At 42.8% G+C, this 20,708-nt stretch overlaps 1 protein-coding gene across 6 annotated transcripts in view; it reads left to right on the top strand.

Moving 5' to 3' along the window:
* Positions 1-20,708, top strand: part of ptprc (protein tyrosine phosphatase receptor type C) — a 211,058-nt gene that overhangs the window by 43,725 nt on the left and 146,625 nt on the right. For 3 of the 6 annotated variants that reach the window (XM_067990626.1, XM_067990625.1, XM_067990621.1), the window contains exons 1-2: positions 1,139-1,227; positions 1,334-1,459. In XM_067990626.1, the coding sequence (XP_067846727.1) occupies positions 1,387-1,459 (73 nt within the window). In that variant the 5' untranslated portion in view covers positions 1,139-1,227; positions 1,334-1,386. Of the gene's footprint in view, positions 1-302; positions 321-843; positions 861-1,138; positions 1,228-1,333; positions 1,460-20,708 lie in introns of those variants that run through there. The other 3 variants (XM_067990623.1, XM_067990624.1, XM_067990622.1) reach the window with 3 other exon arrangements.

Raw genomic sequence — 20,708 nt, 5'->3', positions numbered from 1 at the left:
TCCCAAACACACAACCTCTACCACCTAGGACAAGGGCAGCAGATGCTGGGTCAAAATCCTGGAACTCCCTTCCTAACAGCACTGTGGGAGAACATTCACCACACGGACTGCAGCGGTTCAAGAAGGCTGCTCACCACCACCTTCTCAAGGGGAATTAGGGATGGGCAATAAATGCTGGCCTCGCCAGTGACGCCCACATCCCATGAATGAATAAAAAAAACTTCATGCAGTTGAGGATGCTGCAGAGGGGTAAGCAGCTATGCAGGTCTGCACCTGCTACTGGAGGAATCACCATTCGATGCAGGATAGTGTGTGTCATGGTATGATCTGGAGAATTGTGGTAAATTTGTGGTTAGTTGTGTTTATTGTCTCTTATTCCTGTTTTCTTTCTCATTTTATAGAAATCACAAGTTATATCGTTAAAAGTGTCAGAACCTGCTTAGAAGCTGGTGTTTATCGTTTGGGTGCATGACATTTTACATTTAATCCCCAGGGGTGAGGTATATGTAAATATTCCGAAGGCTATTTATTGTGTCATGTCGTGTGAACACTGCTGCAGCATTCTCTTGAATGGCTCAGTTCGAGCCACTGCAGCCTGTTGTGCAGTTAATTATAGTGACACCACTTGTCTCTCGGTTGCCATATTTTTCTAGTTGACTGAATAACTACATTTCCGCCCTGAAACAGCAGATTGACGTTTCTGATTTGATGTCATCGGAGTTCTCAGGGGTGGGGGGAGAAAGGCCCAAATATCTTACTGTTTGTCAAAGCGCCTTAGTGTATGACAGCAGCAGGTAGCACCTGCATTTGAAAGAGTTTGTTTCTGAAATCGCAAGAGAAACCTGTTCTCCTGCTTCTAGGTGAATGAAAGTTGCAGTGTGCAGAATTAAATAAGATATGGTTCACAGTGAATGTTTAGCCGCCTTATGTTCTCATACAGAGTCTCAAGCCAGAGTTCAAATCTAGATCTAAATGCATATTTAAAAAAAATATTAATCGTAACACAGATAGTAGCCTGGCTTTGCTACAGTATTGAACACTTTTTGGGGAAGTTTCTACGCAATATAGTTTTGCTCAAGCGAGCGACTTCCTGGAGACAGTGCTAAGAACCTATAGAGAGAGCGATCAGAAGCTGTAACTTACATCACTTGTATATCAGGACAAGTGGTTTAGGGCTTTGGTAAACTTGAAGGAAGTTACACTCATCGAACATCAAGCAAGGCAAACGTATGAGCCCTTCTAAGACGCGTTAGCTTGAACTTTAGAGGGAATTATCAAGTTTTATTTTATTTTTTTCCACCCCCCAAATAATAGTTGTATTGTTTTTCGACAGGACGCATGGTGTTTAACTTCCCAGCTACTGCCGATCACCAGCAGAATTAAAACATGAGCAAGTTTTCCTGGCTGAAATACTTGGCTCTTGCCGCTGCACTATTGGGTGCAACTGTTGACGCCCAAGGTAAAAAAACTGACTTACGTCCTTCACTCTCTGAAAGATATATGTGTTTAGCACAACGGTTTAAAGTCGTTTGCATTTTATATTGGTAAATGTCAAAGATGAATGATTATTACGGTGACAAACCATAGGAGGAATATTTCGCTTTACAGTTTTTATTTTAAAGCAGACACACTGAACGATACCTCATACCAATTATTTAAAGAGATGTGTGATGTGACAAGCCGAAATTAATCCTGTACATAAATCAGAATAATCACAACAAATTTCTATGAAACGGTTATTCCCTGATGGCTAGAAAAATATTCACTTTATAGAAACAATATGAACAAAATGACTGTTGGGGAAGCATCCTCTTTATCAATTGATCAAATAGTTTTCCTGTTCTCTCAGAATGGTTTAGAATGATGTGAATTTTTTTCACTACAGCAGCACCTTGCGAGAATGTAGCTGGGACATTTAGTAATAAATGCAAAAGATGACTGCAAATTGCATCCTTGGATGAAAGGTTTTGAAGATTTTTTTCAGATATTTGGGCACCTTCCACATTTAATAAAGCCTGATTTTTCAAGACCATTAAATTAATGAGAGGTTTTCTGGATATGTTAGAGACTTATATATGTGTGGATAAGGAAGGCACGTAAAGGAATGTGTGAGGCATTGTGTTTTGGTTTCTATTCAGATGATCATTACATTTTATATTTTGGCAATGGAGTTGTGAAGGGATATAGGTTTGATAGGAGGCGATCATTATTCAATTTTGTATTAATTGCTTTCCCTACTCCTTTAATTAAAAAAGACAGTATTGGGTTTTGTAATTTCTGAATGTGTAGTTTTTTTCAGTATCCAATTTGAATCTAAATTTTTGATGTGTTTTTTTTTGGATGCTTTAATCCGTGTCTACTCTCTTGATATGCGGAAAGTTATTTATTATTTCACGCTTAATTGACAAAATGTTCAAGACTGAACCACAATTTTAATTAAAGGCGAATACACTTTTTTACAAATAAAAGGGAAATAATGTTATCTTGGTTCGGGTGGATGAATGTTATTGATTGGCGAACTGTATGGACTGAGACAGAATTTTGTACAGCCTGTAGAGAATTTGAAATGATTTCTTTTATTTTGTTGTTTGCTTCTGATGTTATCTGCCACTTTCCTTATCTCGGTTTGATTGTACTGGTAAACAGCTAACTTCCTTGATTTACGCCTTCTGTATTGGGGATTTTTCATGGTGGTTGTTGCTCGTAACATTGTATTTGAAATGTGTTCTCCATTCAGTGCTTCACAATGTATTTAAACACCAGTACATTGGTTTCAGTTAGAAGTAGGAAGAGCGTTGCAGAATTGTGCATTTCTGAACATTACAAAAAGTGAGAAGTTGGTGTCACACCCAAAAATTAATAAATGGGTATCCATTGTCAACAGAGAAGCTAAATGCAGGCAATGGCTCAAATAAATATTTTGGTACAAATTGTCATCTATTAAGGGCCTAACTTGATTCTTAATTTTAAACTGACATTTTCTAACAACTGAAAGAAAGAAGAAAGAAAGACTTGCATTTTGATAGTGCCTTTCACAACCTCAGGAAGTCCCAAAGTGCTTTACAACCATCTGAATATAACAAGTTGCAAAAGCAAACCTGTTCTGTGGGCCCATGTGCACTTAACTTTTTAATCTGGTCCTTGGTGCCTGTATTTTTTTGCCCACAAAGACCACTTGCTCAAACGTAGGATGATCTGTATTTCTATTGCGCTTTTCATGGACAGAAACATCTCAGAGTGCTTTACAGAGTGGTGGACAATGAGTGGACATCGGAAAGGATGGAGAAAGGAGAGGAGCAGATAAGAGGGGGCAAAATTATGGCTAAGACAAATAATTTTAAGGAGGCTCTTGAAGGTAGGGAGGGAGGTCATGAGGAAAAAGTGCTGAGGGAGGAGTTCCAGAGAGCAGGGCCCAATATAGTCTCCGTCGCTGGGTGTACTTAAGATGGTATTGCTTCACAATAGATTTTTTAAGTAATTGCCATTTAAAATAACAATCGTGACTCTGGCTGAATGCTAAATGGTTTACACTTTAAATAGCGGAACCAATGCCCCAAATAAAATATTTCTATATTACGCCATTTTGTGCATTACAAAATAGATAGGAACAATGTTATGAACAATACCTTATTGGGTTCTGTGTGAGCATCCAGTGCATCTTTTTGAATACGGAAAGAATTAATTCAAAGAACATTATCACCATCCCTGTAAATCCTAGCCATGGTACATAGAGTGACACTTTTATTTTTGGCAGTATGTGCTGTGTTTTAGTACTGCTCGTAACAGGCAATAGGAAGCATACACCAACACATTTTAATTAAAATCAATCTCCGGTGTGCCAATTCATAATTATAGATCAGAACAAAAGCAAAAATAAAGAACCTCAGGACATCCCAAAGCTCTTTACAGCCAATTAAGTACCTTTAAAGTGTAGTCACTATTGTAATGTAAGAAATGCGGCAGCCAAATTACACACAGCAAGGTCCCGTAAACAGCAATGAAATAAATGACCAGATAATCTGTTTTTGTGATGTTGGTGATGATTTAGGGATACATATTGGCCTGGACGCAGGGGAGAACACTCCTGCGTTTTTTCGGATAGTGCCGTGGGATCTTTTATATCCACCTGAGAGGGCAAACATCGATTTAACATCTCATCCGAAAGAGGGCACCTCTGACAGTGCAGCACTCCCTCTGTACTGCACTGAAGTGTCAGGCTAGACTATGTGCTCCAGTCTCTGGAAGGTGAACTTTTATAATTTCTTCAGAGTTTAGAGAGATAAAAAGTTACAGCGTGCTTGAATCTTGTTCGTGCTGCTCAGGAAGCTAAAGCCTAGCTTACTGGTTAGTGTGTATAAAGGATTTTAGATTACAAATGCAGGTGACTGGCTGGTCTGTGATATCGGTTCAGCTTCGGCTAATGTAGCTGCTGCAACATGTTGTAAGATGCACTGTATCACAGGTGTGGTTTTAGAATCCACCGAATTACACCTAACCCCCTGTTGAGGAAGGCAATTTGTGACCAGATTTGCGATCAGAAAGTTGTAATCTGATGGATTCTCGTGGCATTAAGAATAGGTTGGACTGAATTGACTGTGTGTGTGGCACTCATAGCTGGCATAAGATGCTGGATATATGATCTCGATTAGTTATGTAGCATCAATATATCATACAAGAGATTATGAATTCTGCTATTTTTAAGTTCCAAAACGACCTGACATCCTGTGAAGTCCTACACTGGTCGGCACTAACTCATCAAAAGTAGCCAATGTGTGCACATATAACAAAAAAGAAGGAGAAAAGCCCATCAGCTCACTCTATCCACTAGATGGTGCAGCTTTGTGCACTGCCTTCCCCAACTGGGGAAAAAAAGAAAAACTTATGGCCAATTTCAGGAGAAGAAAACTCTGGCAAATGGCTTCCTGATTCCAGAAGGCAATCAAGCAGGAGATCATGGTTCCCCATGATATTCCACTAAATGAACTTACCTAACCTAATTTTAAAAATCCATTAAATGTTGGAGAATTCCTTGCAGTAATTCAGTCTTGGGGTTTAACTGAGCAACAAACTGCTTGAGGTTCACTCTTGGAATCAAATGGTGTTATAAATTGCCTCAACTGGATCACAACCTTGTAATCCACTAAAGGCCACATTGTACCTGCTCTAATATTTGTGTTATATTCATTCCTTTGTAACTACTCTGGACAGTGATTACTTAAAGGAATACTGCTCCAGAAAGGTAAATGGAAATCACATTGTGAGCTATCCATTATGAACTGACAGATAATACAGTGTGAAATTCAGTGACAATTATGAGTGTTAAAAATACCATTCACTTCGAGGGCTTTATACTGCTGCACGAAATTTTATTTAAAATTAAGATGCACTAGAATTGTAATTAATTACTCCATTGTAATTTTCTGCCATGTTAGAATGCCATACTGCTCTGAAAATAAAGACAAGCATGGGATAAATGGCTAAGTCATGCTGACAAACGAGATGGTCATTGGAATGTTAAAACATTCATTAAAGTTAAGTTCACCATCAATTTTACATTTAGTTGTTTGCCTGATCATAAAGAAAGGACCACAAGTTCAGTTCTAGTGGGCCTTTACTGGAGAATTCCTCAACAACAATTGGATATTAAGCTGACACCAACGACCATTTCAAATCAATAACTTGAAGCTAATTGTTTTCCTCATTGTGGGTTAACAGTCTTCAAAATAAACTGAGCATTGTACTACATTTGCAGTCTCTTGCAAGGCTCATCCGATGGTCAGTTTCTAAACATGAAAGAAGTAGGGCACGATTTTAACAGTGAAAAACGAGTAGGATGTGGGCGCATTCAAAATTGCAACCATTTCAGACCCGCCTCCAACCCACCCATTTCTGGTTTTCACCAGGACGGGACGAGGGCAGGAAACCAACCCGCTCCCAGGAGGCGGGTCAGGCCTTAAAACCTTGCAAGGAGGCTTCGGGCCTCCATTTCCCCACAGTTTCAGGCGAGAAGGCCCGAGACTAACAGGTAGGTGCCTCTCTGGCACAGCTTGTGGTCCGGGAGGAGCAGGAGTGCTTCCCCCAGGCCCAACAAGCCTACCTGCAGTGACCCCCCAACAAACGTGGATCCCCGATCATGGACCCCCCCCCCACCGATCTTGGACTGCCGAGCGTGGACCCCTGACCCCGATTGTCGATCATGGACCCCCAACCCCGATCCCCCCACAACGATCGCAGATCCCCGCGATGAACCCCGATCCCTCCCCCCACGACTGCCAACCTATGCCCCGTGCCAACTTATGCCCTGTGCCAACCCATGCCCACCCATGTCCACTTATGTTCATGTGCCCACCCACATCCCCTCCTTGTGCCCACCCATGCTCCCCCATGCCTCCCCCCCATCCATACAAACAAAGACTTACCTGAAGACTTCCTGAAGATGTCCTTTCCCTGGCTGCTCTCCCGTCCGACTGAGACCAGCCCGTCAATCAGGCCGGTCAGTCGGACGGCAAACCGACAGTAAAAAATAAAAGACGTCCTTATGTCAAAATCCTAAGGACGTCCAGGAAACCCATATTTCTGGGTTTCCCGTCTGTAATTTGACCCCCCTGCCCTCTTCCCGGCTCGGGGTCAAAATCATGCCCATTATAACCGTTTCATTGGGAAGTAGGCCGTGGGTTCCTTCAGCCCATTTATCCACAGTATTCACTTGGTGCTTCTTGTGCCAGTAATCTGTTCCACAATAATTCCCACCCTTTTAGTTAAAAAAAAAAGCTCGTCCTCCATTTCCTATTTCCTTTTGTTGTCCTTAATTTGTAAATATGATCATGTATGGTGTTTGTAAGCATTAAGTATATAAGGGCCTTCTTAGTAATCCAGTAGCTGCCTTAATAATAGCAAAGATAGTGATGGACAATGATGCACCATACGTTTTACAATAAATTAATTCTGAAAGGCCCCAGACTGCATATTTCCAAAAATATACCATTAATGTGAAGAACACTGGAAATTCTATTGCAAACTTTGTCATTGCCAAACAGTTGCTTAATAAATGCCAAGGCCTGGACTTTCCTCTGTATTTGGGCTGATACACCTGTAATCTGGGCACAAACCAATTACATGGCTTAAAAGATGGCGGAATTTTGGGCGAGTGAGTTACACGCGTAACTACAATATGCACAAGTCTCCTCAATCTTTTCCGTCCGCCCATCAAACCCTCCAACTGAACGAATCTCAACCAACCAAACTGGCCATGTCCCCCACTCTCAGAAGCGAGTATCCTCCAATTGCGCTTGTTTAGGGATCTCGCAACATTGCGACCAGATTTTCAGGTGCAGCAGGAACAAAAGTAATTCATCGGGTGTTTAATTGTTATCTTTTTGAGCATTTCTTAAAAAATTATCCTCAATGAGACTTGCTCTGCATTTTCTGTTTCTTTGAATGGATTTTTATGGCAAAACTATAAGTCACATTAAAAATTGAAAAGCTTTCCCGATTGCAGGTTCCTTAACAGGCTGTGCCTGATGTGCATGAATGATGGTTAAATGAGTTGAAACTTAAATTTTCATACTTAAAGAAGAGAAATATATGGTGTGGTTTTGACGATTTCCTTGGGCCCCAATTGTTTTTGCTGATTTAAGTTTAAGTTTAGGCATATACTAATGGGGTTGGGCATAATTTCGGGTCAAAATTCCGGGTCATGCTCAAGGAGGAAACTCCAGGCCCAAATTCTTATTGTTCTCTAGTTTGCAGACAGAAATTTTGGGCATGGGAGCCTTTAAGTAAAGCTGTCACTTTTTTGTAGGCTCTAACACATCATACCAATTCTCCAAGATATAATAAATAATTCACTCAAAACCCTTCTGTAGATCTCCCAGTTTTTTATACCCAGCTGTCATTTTTGAAGTGAGCAATAGGAATTCTTGTCGATCGAATTGCTTCAATTTCTTTTCCTGGCTCACTTTTACCTCTTCCCTCCACCTCCTGTCCTTCGACGTCTTAACCAATTTTGTGTAAATTTCTAGTAGTGCTGCAGCTGTTGGCAGTGTTGCCTGGTGCAGGCCATGCAATCAAACAAGGCCTACATGGAAGAAAGTGGACTCACTTCTCCTCCCCAGTGTTCTGCCCTGTAGCTTAGTCTCTAGTTTTTTGAGACAACCTTGAAATGGTTAATCAGCATATTGTAGAAAAGAGAAGTGACTAATTTTAACAGTTTAGTCATAAGGGGGTTTTAATGAAGAAGGATTTGCATCCTGTACTGAAATCTAGGCATTGAACAAGTTCGGACAATTGGTAAAATTCAGGAGTTGTAGCCCATATGCTGATTTTTATTTCTGATTTGAGTTATAGATAGTTAAGAATACAAGATTTTTTAGAAGTGAATTCACATTTTACCAGATTTACAAAGCTTTTCTGGATTCTGCATCTTCCTTGACATAGTTCCTTATTGCAGGTTTTATTTTCACAAACCCTTTTATGAATGTGCGTCGATAATTTCTTCGTAATTGCTAGAGGTGTTTTGCATCATCAGTTGACAGGAATTGCAGTTGCAAAAAGGAAAGCTGAATATCAGTTTCATTTTCTCCAAAAAGGGCCATTCTATTTGGGGACCCTGCTTAGAATGAATATTATTCTCCCCTCCTTTCCTGACACATTGACGCCCTCATTGGAGTACAGTTCTGTAGATAGTAATTGCCCTCCAGTACTTTGTCCAGGTGGCTAATATATATGGGTGAGCTTTCGTAGTGAATGCTGGGAGACTATTTGGGGGTGAAATTGGTCTTCCTCAGTAGCGAGATTAGGAACATAGGAACTGGAGTAGGCCATTTAGCCCCTCGAGCCTGTTCCGCCATTCAATAAGATCATGGCTGACCTGTGACCTAACTCCATATACCCACCTTAGCCCTATATCCCTTAATACCATTAAACCTGGGACCTTCCTGGTCTGTATAGTTCTGCTACATTAGTATGATTGCTCAACATGAAGATGGTTCATGATAAACAGCGTTAATTTTGTGTTTGCCTGTTCAGAGTTATTCATCATTGGCCGAAATATCACAAACATTGTAACAGTAACTTTGTAAAGACACTTAGACCATCCAGAGTAAATTAGAAATGTATGCTTGGTATAGGGTGTTGAGGGACAGTGCGGGGATGCACAGTAGGAATCTAAAACCATATGGGATCCTGTACATTTGTAAAATTCCTCCTTGGTTGTCATTCCTTTTTTTGTATATAGTAATGTATCAATGAGAATTAACTGCATCATACTCAGGAGCAGTGGGTATATGGAAGTAAAGTTCCTCTTTTAAAGACAAATGGGAAAGTGCATGATTTCCTCTATAATTAGTGTCCCATGAATGAAATTGCAGAAATGGGCAGCTTCCAAATGTCTCAGAACATAATTTCAATAGTGGGTAGATAATTACAGAGAAAATCATTTTTTGTTGAGGGAAATGTCACCCCCATTGGTGCCCCACATACAAAGCACAGGAAAACAACGCACATGGTTTTAAGGCTGAATGTGAAGAATACAGGGGGATAGTTTCTCAGAAAGCATGGGGAAATAAAGGGGGCGCTTTTGATCTTTGGCCTAAAGTGGGTGGGTTGTCTGCTGTGCCCCATCCGATGGCTGCAGTGAGAGGTTTGACCAATTCTCATGGTTGGACCTCATTTCCATACCGCCGGAGAGCTGCTGGCCATTTGGAGAGGGACGAAAATCTGACAGCTCCAGTGTGCAGCCCTGCCAGTACAGGTAGGTGAAGGGGGTGGGGAAGACGTTCCCCGGGGAGGGCCATGGAGGGTCGGGCATCGCGGGGGTCAATTTTTGCACAGTTTTGGAACGGTCTGCAGCGGTCTGTTTAAGGATCGCTCCGTGCTCCACCCATTGGGACTAAAAATTGCAAATGGGGTCCTACAATTGTCATCGGACCCCCAATTTGTATAGGCTGTTAGACTATTGCCTGTTGTGGGGGCGTGGCTTCCGATTTTGAGGCTTGCCTGAAAACCATGTTAGGCATGACTCGGTTGAACAATGGGTGTGTTTTGTTTTCTAATTTTAAACTGCCAGCCGCCCCATTTAGGCTAGAAAATGCAGCGGGTTTGTCCCGGGCCTTTCTGAGTTCTCAGCAACCACCAAGGATACGTTTGTAAGATATATGCTCTTGTTATGTTTGCCCTTAGCTGTGTCCTGTTCTTTTGCTGCCTCATAGTCAGGAAAACCCAAAAAAGTTTGACATTGCTGATCAACCATTCTGTTTCATTGTGATATATCAATTTAAGAAACTGGTATCCAGTCCTAGAGCAAGAACATAGAATATTAGGAACAGGAGTAGACCATAAGAACTTAAGAAATAGGAGCAAGAGTAGGCCATACGGCCCCTCGAGTCTGCTCCGCCATTCAATCAGATCATGGCTGATCTTCAACCTCAACTCCACTTTTCTGCCCAATCTCCATTTCCCTTGATTCCCCTAGAGTCCAAAAATCTATCCATCTCAGCCTTGAATACATTCAGTGACTCAGCATCCACATCCCTCTGGGGTAGATAGTTCCAAAGATTCACAACCGTCTGTGTGAAGAAATTCTTCCTCATCTCAGTCTTGATTGGCCGACCCCTTATCCTGCGACTATGACCTCTAGTTCTAGACTCTCTAGCCAGGGGAAACAATCTCTCCGCATCTACCCTGTCAAGCCCCCTCATAATTCATAATCTTATATGTTTCAATGAGATCACCTCTTATTCTTCTAAACTCCAGAGAGTATAGGCCCATTCTACTCAACCTCTCTTCATAGGATAACACTCTCATCCCAGGAATTAATCTAGTAAACCTTCATTGCACCACTTCTAAGGCAAGTGTATCCTTCCTTAGATAAGGAGACCAAAACTGTATGCAGTACTCGAGGTGAGGTCTCACCAATGCCCTGTACAACTGTAGTAAGACTTCCTTACTGTTGTACTCCAACCTCCTTGCAATGAAGGCCAACATGCCATTTGCCGTCCTAATTGCTTGCTGTACCTGCATATTAATTCTTGTATTTCTTGTACGAGGACACCCAAGTCTCTCTGAACACCAACATTTAATAGTTTCTCACCATTTAAAAGATATTCTGTTTTTTTATTCTTCCTACCAAAGTGAATAACCTCACATTTCCCCACATTATACTCCATCTGCCACCTTCTTGCCCATTCACTTAACCTGTCTATATCCTTTTGCAGACTCTTTGTGTCCTTCTCACTGCTTACTTTCCAACCGAGCTTTGTATCGTCAGCAAACTTGGATATATTACACTCAGTTCCTTCATCTAAGTCATTGATATAGATTGTAAATAGCTGAGGCCCAAGCACTGATCCTTGCGCAACCCCACCAGTTACAGCCTGCCAACCTGAGAATGACCCGTTTATCCCTACTCTCTGTTTTCTGTCCTTTAACCAATCCTCTATCTGTGCTAATATATTAACCTCAACCCCATGAACCGATACCTTGTGTAACAACCTTTTATGTGGCACCTTATCGAATGCCTTTTGAAAATCCACTCAGCCCCTCGAGCCTGCTCCGCCATTCATTTAGATTATGGCTGATCTAGGATGGAATCTCAATTCTACTTTCTGTTCTTACAAACAAGCATTGTAGGTGTTCAGTAATACTAGTTGTAATGTATTATTGTGGAATAGTGAAAGAAGGCATTAAGCAAACTGCCAACAATAGGTGTTACTTTTTGTTGCTGAGAAGAGAAACATTATTCTTGGTGGCATGGTTGATCATGACAAAGGAAGTGGTCTCGAAAGGACGAGTTCAGGCCCAGTATTGTTGCAGTTGATCACACGATGTTTGCTTCTTAATTATTTTTCAGCTAAGATAGCACTGATAATGTAGAGGACAATGAACCCAATCCAATGTAACATTGAAAATATTGGTTGTCAGGGTGCTGCCACACTCAGTAGATTCTGAACTTTCAAATGATTTACACTGTACTAATTGTAATAACTGGAACTATTTTCCTTGTAAAATGTATTTGACATGAATACACCAGTCAGCAGTCGCACTCACTCTTCCACACCTAGCAACACATGAGGTCACCCATTTCTACTACTGTTATCCCATCCAGCAGATCATGCTGTGAGTTGTTTCCATAATGAAGATCCCTTTTTATGTGCTCAGGTCATTAGCCTGACTGGGGTGGGGGGAGGAAAAGAGCTGGATGCGATTGGAGTTGTCACTCCACTCCCATAGGGCGCTGGATGTTACCCCATCATTCGTTGGTTTCCTGCTTGTCGGGGTTACAAAGGGGAGGCCCATTCTGCTCCTGTCGGACGCGAGAAACCCACTGGATGTCAACCCAGTATTCAGAGATTGGACCTCTCGTCTCTGCTCACTAGGGCTGTCTGGAGTAAGGCTCGAACCATTATCATTTAGTACAGTTTTTACAACTATTGACTGAAGGAGCTTGTTAAGCTTAAAAACTATTGAGGTCTACTGTATACCATTGATAGTGTTCATTCATGCTTTTACTGTTTAATAAATTTGTTAGGCACTTAAAGATTAAATTGCAGCCCTGTATATTGTTAATTTGTTATCTTTAAAGACAAGGCAGATAATGTGATAATGTGATAAACCAAAACAAAATGAAGAGGGATTCTGTTTGATCCTGAGGCATGCTGAGGTATCTGGACAAGTGAACAATTCTCTGGGACATATGAAGTGGGGGCTCATATATGCGAGTGGTCTGAGATGCTGAACCCCCAAAGTACAGGGTAAACTCTGCCACTGTATGTACAGGGCAAACTCTGCCACCGTATGTACAGGGTAAACTCTGCCACCGTATGTACAGGGTAAACTCTGCCACCATATGTACAGGGCATACTCTGCCACCGTATGTCCAGGGTAAACTCTGCCACCGTATGTACAGGGTAAACTCTGCCACCGTATGTACAGGGTAAACTCTGCCACTGTATGTACAGGGCAAACTCTGCCACCGTATGTACAGGGTAAACTCTGCCACCATATGTACAGGGCAAACTCTGCCACTGTATGTCCAGGGTAAACTCTGCCACCGTATGTACAGGGTAAACTCTGCCACCGTATGTACAGGGTAAACTCTGCCACTGTATGTACAGGGCAAACTCTGCCACCGTATGTACAGGGTAAACTCTGCCACCGTATGTACAGGGTAAACTCTGCCACCGTATGTACAGGGTAAACTCTGCCACCGTATGTACAGGGTAAACTCTGCCACTGTATGTACAGGGTAAACTCTGCCACTGTATGTACAGGGTAAACTCTGCCACCGTATGTCCAGGGTAAACTCTGCCACTGTATGTACAGGGTAAACTCTGCCACTGTATGTACAGGGTAAACTCTGCCACTGTATGTACAGGGTAAACTCTGCCACCGTATGTACAGGGTAAACTCTGCCACCGTATGTACAGGGTAAACTCTGCCACTGTATGTACAGGGTAAACTCTGCCACCGTATGTACAGGGTAAACTCTGCCACTGTATGTACAGGGTAAACTCTGCCACCGTATGTACAGGGTAAACTCTGCCATCGTATGTACAGGGTAAACTCTGCCACTGTATGTACATGGTAAACTCTGCCACCGTATGTACAGAGTAAACTCTGCCATCGTATGTGCAGGGTAAACTCTGCCACCGTATGTACAGGGTAAACTCTGCCACTGTATGAACAGGGTAAACTCTGCCACCGTATGTCCAGGGTAAACTCTGCCACTGTATGTACAGGGTAAACTCTGCCTCCGTATGTACAGGGTAAACTCTGCCACCGTATGTACAGGGTAAACTCTGCCACTGTATGTACAGGGTAAACTCTGCCACTGTATGTACAGGGTAAACTCTGCCACTGTATGTACAGGGTAAACTCTGCCACTGTATGAACAGGGTAAACTCTGCCACTGTATGAACAGGGTAAACTCTGCCACTGTATGTACAGGGTAAACTCTGCCACTGTATGTACAGGGCAAACTCTGCCACTGTATGTAAAGGGTAAACTCTGCCACTGTATGTACAGGGTAAACTCTGCCACTGTATGTACAGAGTAAACTCTGCCACTGTATGTACAGGGTAAACTCTGCCACTGTATGTACAGGGTAAACTCTGCCACTGTATGAACAGGGTAAACTCTGCCACTGTATGTACAGGGAAAACTCTGCCACTGTATGTACAGGGTAAACTCTGCCACTGTATGTACAGGGTAAACTCTGCCACCGTATGTACAGGGTAAACTCTGCCACCGTATGTCCAGGGTAAACTCTGCCACCGTATGTACAGGGTAAACTCTGCCACCGTATGTACAGGGTAAACTCTGCCACTGTATGTCCAGGGTAAACTCTGCCACTGTATGTACAGGGTAAACTCTGCCACTGTATGTACAGGGTAAACTCTGCCACTGTATGTACAGGGTAAACTCTGCCACTGTATGTCCAGGGTAAACTCTGCCACCGTATGTACAGGGTAAACTCTGCCACTGTATGTACAGGGTAAACTCTGCCACTGTATGCACAGAGTAAACTCTGCCACTGTATGTACAGGGTAAACTCTGCCACCGTATGTACAGGGTAAACTCTGCCACTGTATGTACAGAGTAAACTCTGCCCCCATATTTACAGGGTAAACTCTGCCACTGTATGTACAGGGTAAACTCTGCCACCGTATGTACAGGGTAAACTCTGCCACTGTATGTACAGAGTAAACTCTGCCCCCATATTTACAGGGTAAACTCTGCCACTGTATGTACAGGGTAAACTCTGCCACCGTATGTCCAGGGTAAACTCTGCCACTGTATGAACAGGGTAAACTCTGCCACCGTATGTACAGGGTAAACTCTGCCACCGTATGTACAAGGTAAACTCTGCCACCGTATGTACAGGGTAAACTCTGCCACCGTATGTCCAGGGTAAACTCTGCCACCGTATGTACAGGGTAAACTCTGCCACCGTATGTCCAGGGTAAACTCTGCCACCGTATGTACAGGGTAAACTCTGCCACCGTATGTACAGGGTAAACTCTGCCACTGTATGTCCAGGGTAAACTCTGCCACTGTATGTACAGGGTAAACTCTGCCACTGTATGTACAGGGTAAACTCTGCCACTGTATGTACAGGGTAAACTCTGCCACTGTATGTCCAGGGTAAACTCTGCCACCGTATGTACAGGGTAAACTCTGCCACTGTACGTACAGGGTAAACTCTGCCACCGTATGTACAGGGTAAACTCTGCCACCGTATGTCCAGGGTAAACTCTGCCACCGTATGTACAGGGTAAACTCTGCCACTGTATGTCCAGGGTAAACTCTGCCACCGTATGTACAGGGTAAACTCTGCCACCGTATGTCCAGGGTAAACTCTGCCACTGTATGTCCAGGGTAAACTCCGCCCCAGGAAGTGCAAGTTAAACTTCACAGCAGTTCTAGCCAATTGACATCGGTGGAGCGGGAGCAGCTCCAAAAAATCCCCAGCCTCTTGCTGTCTTACTAGAATATGTGTTACCTTACATAAATTAGTCCAGTCTAGATTCAGTTACAGTTATGAAATATTCTTCATTGAAATGTACTCAAGTATTTAGTTTGATTTCATCTTGGAATCTGTGTCCACAAAAAATATCTATCCCCTTGATTTTCAGACCCCAATCTGGACCCTTTTGTGGCCCCTACCTCTACCCATTTTGGTCAGGCACCCCGGTGAGCATTAGGGAGCTCCTCCTCCTGCCCCCGCCTCCTTATGTCTGTTGCCGTGCAGGGGTGGACAAAGTCTCCACCCTGACATGGCCCTCTTGAAATGCTGGTGCAAGCCCAGGATATGGTGAATTCCAAAGTCATTCTGGTGGATTCCCACTGACCTTACGGTGGAGTCCACAGGAATGACTGCTGATCTTCGAGCACTGATTTCTGAAAACAATAGTCCAATTGAAAATCTCTTCGAAGCATTTAAATGAATGGAGGGATTATGTTGAAAAGCTAATTGCCTAGGCCCCGAAATTCTCCTGGTGTTCCACCAGTCTCTCATGGGAGACTGGCAGAAGCCACTGGAAAATGGATGGGACCTGGTGGCCTCCGCTCTTTCTGGGATGCTATGCAGGGGGTGGAATCTCCGCTCGCTCCTTGTGAATGTCGACAGAGGGGTCGCGGCTCGAGGCAGGGGCTCTCTAGCTTATTTCAGAGCTAGTGTAGTACTGGGGACCAGTACGCTGAGTGAGGTGAAGCAGACAGGCCTCCAGATAGGCAGTCATGGGCCACATTGGGAGAGCGGGGGTTCTGGGCCAGCTGAATGGCTCGTGACCCCGAAGAACGTTCTGAATTTATGAAACAACTTTGAGATTGGTCCCCTTACACAGTGGGTTGATGGAATTCTGTAGGAGGGCCTCTGGGGAGGTCCTGAGCAACACCACTCCTCCCTCCCACCCCCGCTCCCCGCCCCAAAGGCAGTCAAGCACTGGATTTCCGGGTTGCTTCGCAGACAAGTACTGGGGATGTGTAGGCAGTGCCAATTGTGTCCACCTGCCCCTTGAACCCCGCTCAACCCAGCAATGGAGGGCACCAGTGGGCGCAATCCCAGCAGAATCACCAGGAGTACTGTGTACAGTTTTGGTCTCCTTACCTAAGGAAGGATATACTTGCCTTTTGAGGCAGTGCAACGATGGTTCCCTAGATTAATTCCTGGGATGAGAGGGTTGTCTTTGAGGAGAGATTGAGTAGAATGGGCCTATATTCTCTGGAATTTAGAAGAATGAGAGGTGACCTCACTGAAGCATATAAGATTCTGAGAGGGCTTGACAGGGTAGAGGCTGAGAGGCTGTTTCCCCGACTGGAGAGTCTAGAACTAGGGGGCAGTCTCAGGATAAGGAGTCGGCCATTTAGGACCGAGATGCGGAGAACTTTCTTCACTTAGAGGGTTGTGAACTTTTGGAATTCTCTACCTCAGAGGGCTGTGGATGCTTAGTCATTGAGTATATTCAATACTGAGATCAATGGATATTTCGACACTAAGGGCATTAAGGGATATGGGGATAGGGCGGGAAATTGGAGATGAGGTTGAAGATCAGCCATGATCTTATTGAATGGTGGAGCAAGCTTGAGGGGCCGCATGGCCTTCTCCTTCTTCTATTTCTTATGTTCTTATGATCCGTTCTGCCAGTTAATTACCCAAGTAGTGAAGGTGAAAATTAATCCCAATGATCTTTAAAAATGCAGTAGCTGGTATAAAAGAGCAAGTGTGATTCGGGGTTTTGTTTTAGGCATTTAATACAAAAGCAGGAAGGTGATGATGAATCTGTACAGGGCGTTGGTCAGGCTGCAATTGGAGAACTGTGCATGGGTTTTGGGCTATCCTTTATCGAAAGGATATTGGAGCTATGAATAGAAGAAAGACTCATCATGTCTCCTAGGAACATCTCCCAAGTACTTCACATACAACAGTGTAACTATCACGAGAATGATACCAAGGATGAGGTATTTGGAAAACTAGGCCTGTATTCACTGCAGCAGTGAAGCTTAAGGAGGGATTTAATGGAAGTGTTCAAAACAATGAGAGGGTTTGAGATGCTAAACAGAGAAAGATTATTTCCACTGGCCAGTAAATCATTAATACGGAGGGATGAACTCAGGTTCAACGCTGGAAGTTAAAAGGGGGGGGCCGAAGGATTTCTTTCCACCTGGAATGCTTTAACCATAAGTGGCTATTGAAACGGAGTCAATCACAACTGTTAGGGAATTGGATTAACACTTGCAGAAGGAAAATATAAAGGATATGGGGAAAGTACAGGGAAATGGGATTAGGAAGATCTCACCCGCGGAGAAGCTAGTATCGGCACAGTACGATGGGCCACACGGCACTTTCTGCACCAAACTGTCTAAGATCCTACGATGTTTGATGACATCCAGAGGTCCCTACTTATAATATGTTGATTAGTTACTGATATTGAGCAAGGTGCAGCCAGAGTAACTGATGATACACCGGACCAAAATAATGCCTGAAATGGCCTGCGCTTACTGTCTGGTCCCAGTTAGACTTTTACACCCACTCCAAACAACTGCAGTCAGTTGTGCACAGGTGTTGAGCTATCTGGGTGATTAGCATTAGTGCCAATCCCACTAGTTGCGTATCAATATCTCATTTCACAGGCAGCAACACACTTGTTATCCCTAACTTGACAAGTGTAAGTAAGGCAAATGAAGAATGCCATTTTAGTTTCACCAGCCAGGCTATACTAGCCACACACTGCTTGTTATTCTTACTTCTTCTTCTATAACTCAGCGCCACTGCACTTTACAGATATGCGTGTACTGCATCATGTATTGGATATATTCCTGTGCTTGCATAGCGGTGCTTTGAGTTTCAGAGAAAGCTAGAATGGTTACTGTAACCTGGCTGTAAAAATGTTGTACCTACCTATCAATGACCCAAGGACCAAACTTCTAAGCTGTAGTTCGATATAAAAGGCGTTTCCAGTATGAGATGTGACACAGGGTGTTGACTGGAGCTAACAGAAAATGACTCCATTCTCACGCACTACCATCGGCTCTCATGGTGTCACAGTTGGAGTCACTTTGGATTCAGTAGCTCTCTGCTGGGGTTTTCATCACGTTCCCAGCACTGTGAGCTTAAATCAGTGAGGAAACCTTGGTGAAACATTGATAGGAATACTGCATGGCTTAGGAATGGATCAGAGAAGAACATAAGAACAGGAGTAGACCATTCAGCCCCTCGAGCCTGTTCCGCTATTCAATTAGATCTTGGTTGATCTGTATCTTAACTCCGTCTACCGGCCTTTGTTCTATATCCGTTTGTTCCCTTGCATAACAAAAATCTATCAATCTCAGTTTTGAAATTTTCAATTGCCGCAACCTCAACAGCTTTTTGGGGGAGACAGATACAAATTTCCACCACCCTTTGTGTGAAGAAGTGCTTCCTGACATCACCCCTGAACAGCCTAGCTCTAATTTTAATGTTATGCCCCCTTGTTTTGGACTCCCCCACCAGAGGAAATAGTTTCTTTCTATCTATCCTATCAACTCCTTTAATCATCTTAAAACACCTCAATTTGATCACTTCTATATTCAAGGGAATACAAGCCTAGTCATTGCAACCTGTCCTGATAAGCAGATAGTTTAGGGAAAAGTAGTTCTCGAATTACATATTATTAGAAATTCATGTAGATAACAATTAATTGCAAAATAATCCCTTTAAGTTAATTAGTTGAGCCTAAAGTTTGTTTTGTTGTGAATTTCTGTTCACTGGGATATTTTAACTAATTACTAGGAGACCAGGCCGATTACTGTAAGACATTATTTTGTGCGCCCCTGATTAAAACTGTCACATTAATCAGTTATTTTTTTGAAAGCTGAATTTTCAGCCTCTTTTCTGGTTATGTATTTGGTATTTGATCCATTAATAAGGAGAATAATGGATAGCTTTCCTCCTTACCATTTTATGTTATTTCTTAACCAGGCCCTAGGCACACAGCCTTTGGAGAATAAAGAAAGACTTGCATTTATGTAGCGCCTTTCACAACCTTAGGACATCCCAAAGTGCTTTACAGCCAATGAAGTACTTTTGAAGTTAGTCTTTGTTGTAATGTAGGAAATGCACCAGCCAATCTGCACACAGCAGGGTCCCACAAACAGCAATAAAATAAATGACCAGATCATCCATTTTAAGTGTTGGATGAGGGATAAATGTTGGCCAAAACACCAGTGAGAATAGTGGCGTGGGATCTTTTACGTCCACCTGAGAGGGGAGACGAGGCCTCGGTTCAACATTTCATCCAAAAGACGGCACCTTCAACAGTGCAGCACTCCCTCTGTATTTCACCGAAGAGTCAGCCTAGATTACTTGGGTCTGGAGTGGGACTTCAACCCACAGCCTTCTGACTCAGAGGTGAGAGCGCTACCCACTGAACCAAGGCATATGTGTGAATTTACACTGCAAGTTTAGCATTGGTGTGAAGCAGTTTCTTATAGTAAGGCCTGAGCCAAGGTGGAGTTGCATTTGCTTCATCCAATATCCGATTGGGCCCTTGCTTTGGATAAAGACTAAATTTATCTTATAATTATGCATTGGTGTGGAGTGAAACCATTTTGCACTGATGCTATAGTTGCGTAAATGCACCCTAAATATCATCGCAGCTATTATAATCTCAACCTTTGAGTTCTTAAATGAAGTATCAAGGCTGCCATTGCAGTTACCAATACTCTAACAGCTTTTTCTCTCGCATACTGAGTGGATTAATGCTTGCTCTCTCTTTCTCTCGCTCTCATGATTTAGTGTGTCATCCTGGATGAATGGTGTTTACAAACCGATGCTCATTTTTGCAGATCTCACTGTAATGTGTAGGGCACAGACCAAATGCTAGTACTGGCGTTTGAATGAGGGTGGACTGTACCCGAGCAATAAGAACTGTTACACTGAGGTAGTCTGTCCAAAAATTTGTAAGTTGCTTCACCAGGGACTTTTGGCTGTGAATGAGTCACATCAGTAGAAACTGCTGAATTTTGTTCCTTCGAGTTGAGAACAGGACTTCCTTTTCAACCAAATTATATATATTATGTACAACTTTTATTTAAATTTACAAAAAAGAAACATAATAATTGGTGAAGTGGATCTCATATTTTACCTAGGAATTAATTTTAAATGCCACGCCAAAACATGTCCAGTTTTGTTTTCAGCTGCAATTTTATTTTGTCACATGCTCTTAAATATT

This window comes from Heptranchias perlo, chromosome 9, assembly GCF_035084215.1.
Source record: "Heptranchias perlo isolate sHepPer1 chromosome 9, sHepPer1.hap1, whole genome shotgun sequence".
Taxonomy (NCBI): Eukaryota; Metazoa; Chordata; class Chondrichthyes; order Hexanchiformes; family Hexanchidae; genus Heptranchias; species Heptranchias perlo.
This window is presented reverse-complemented; position numbering and strand designations above follow the sequence as displayed.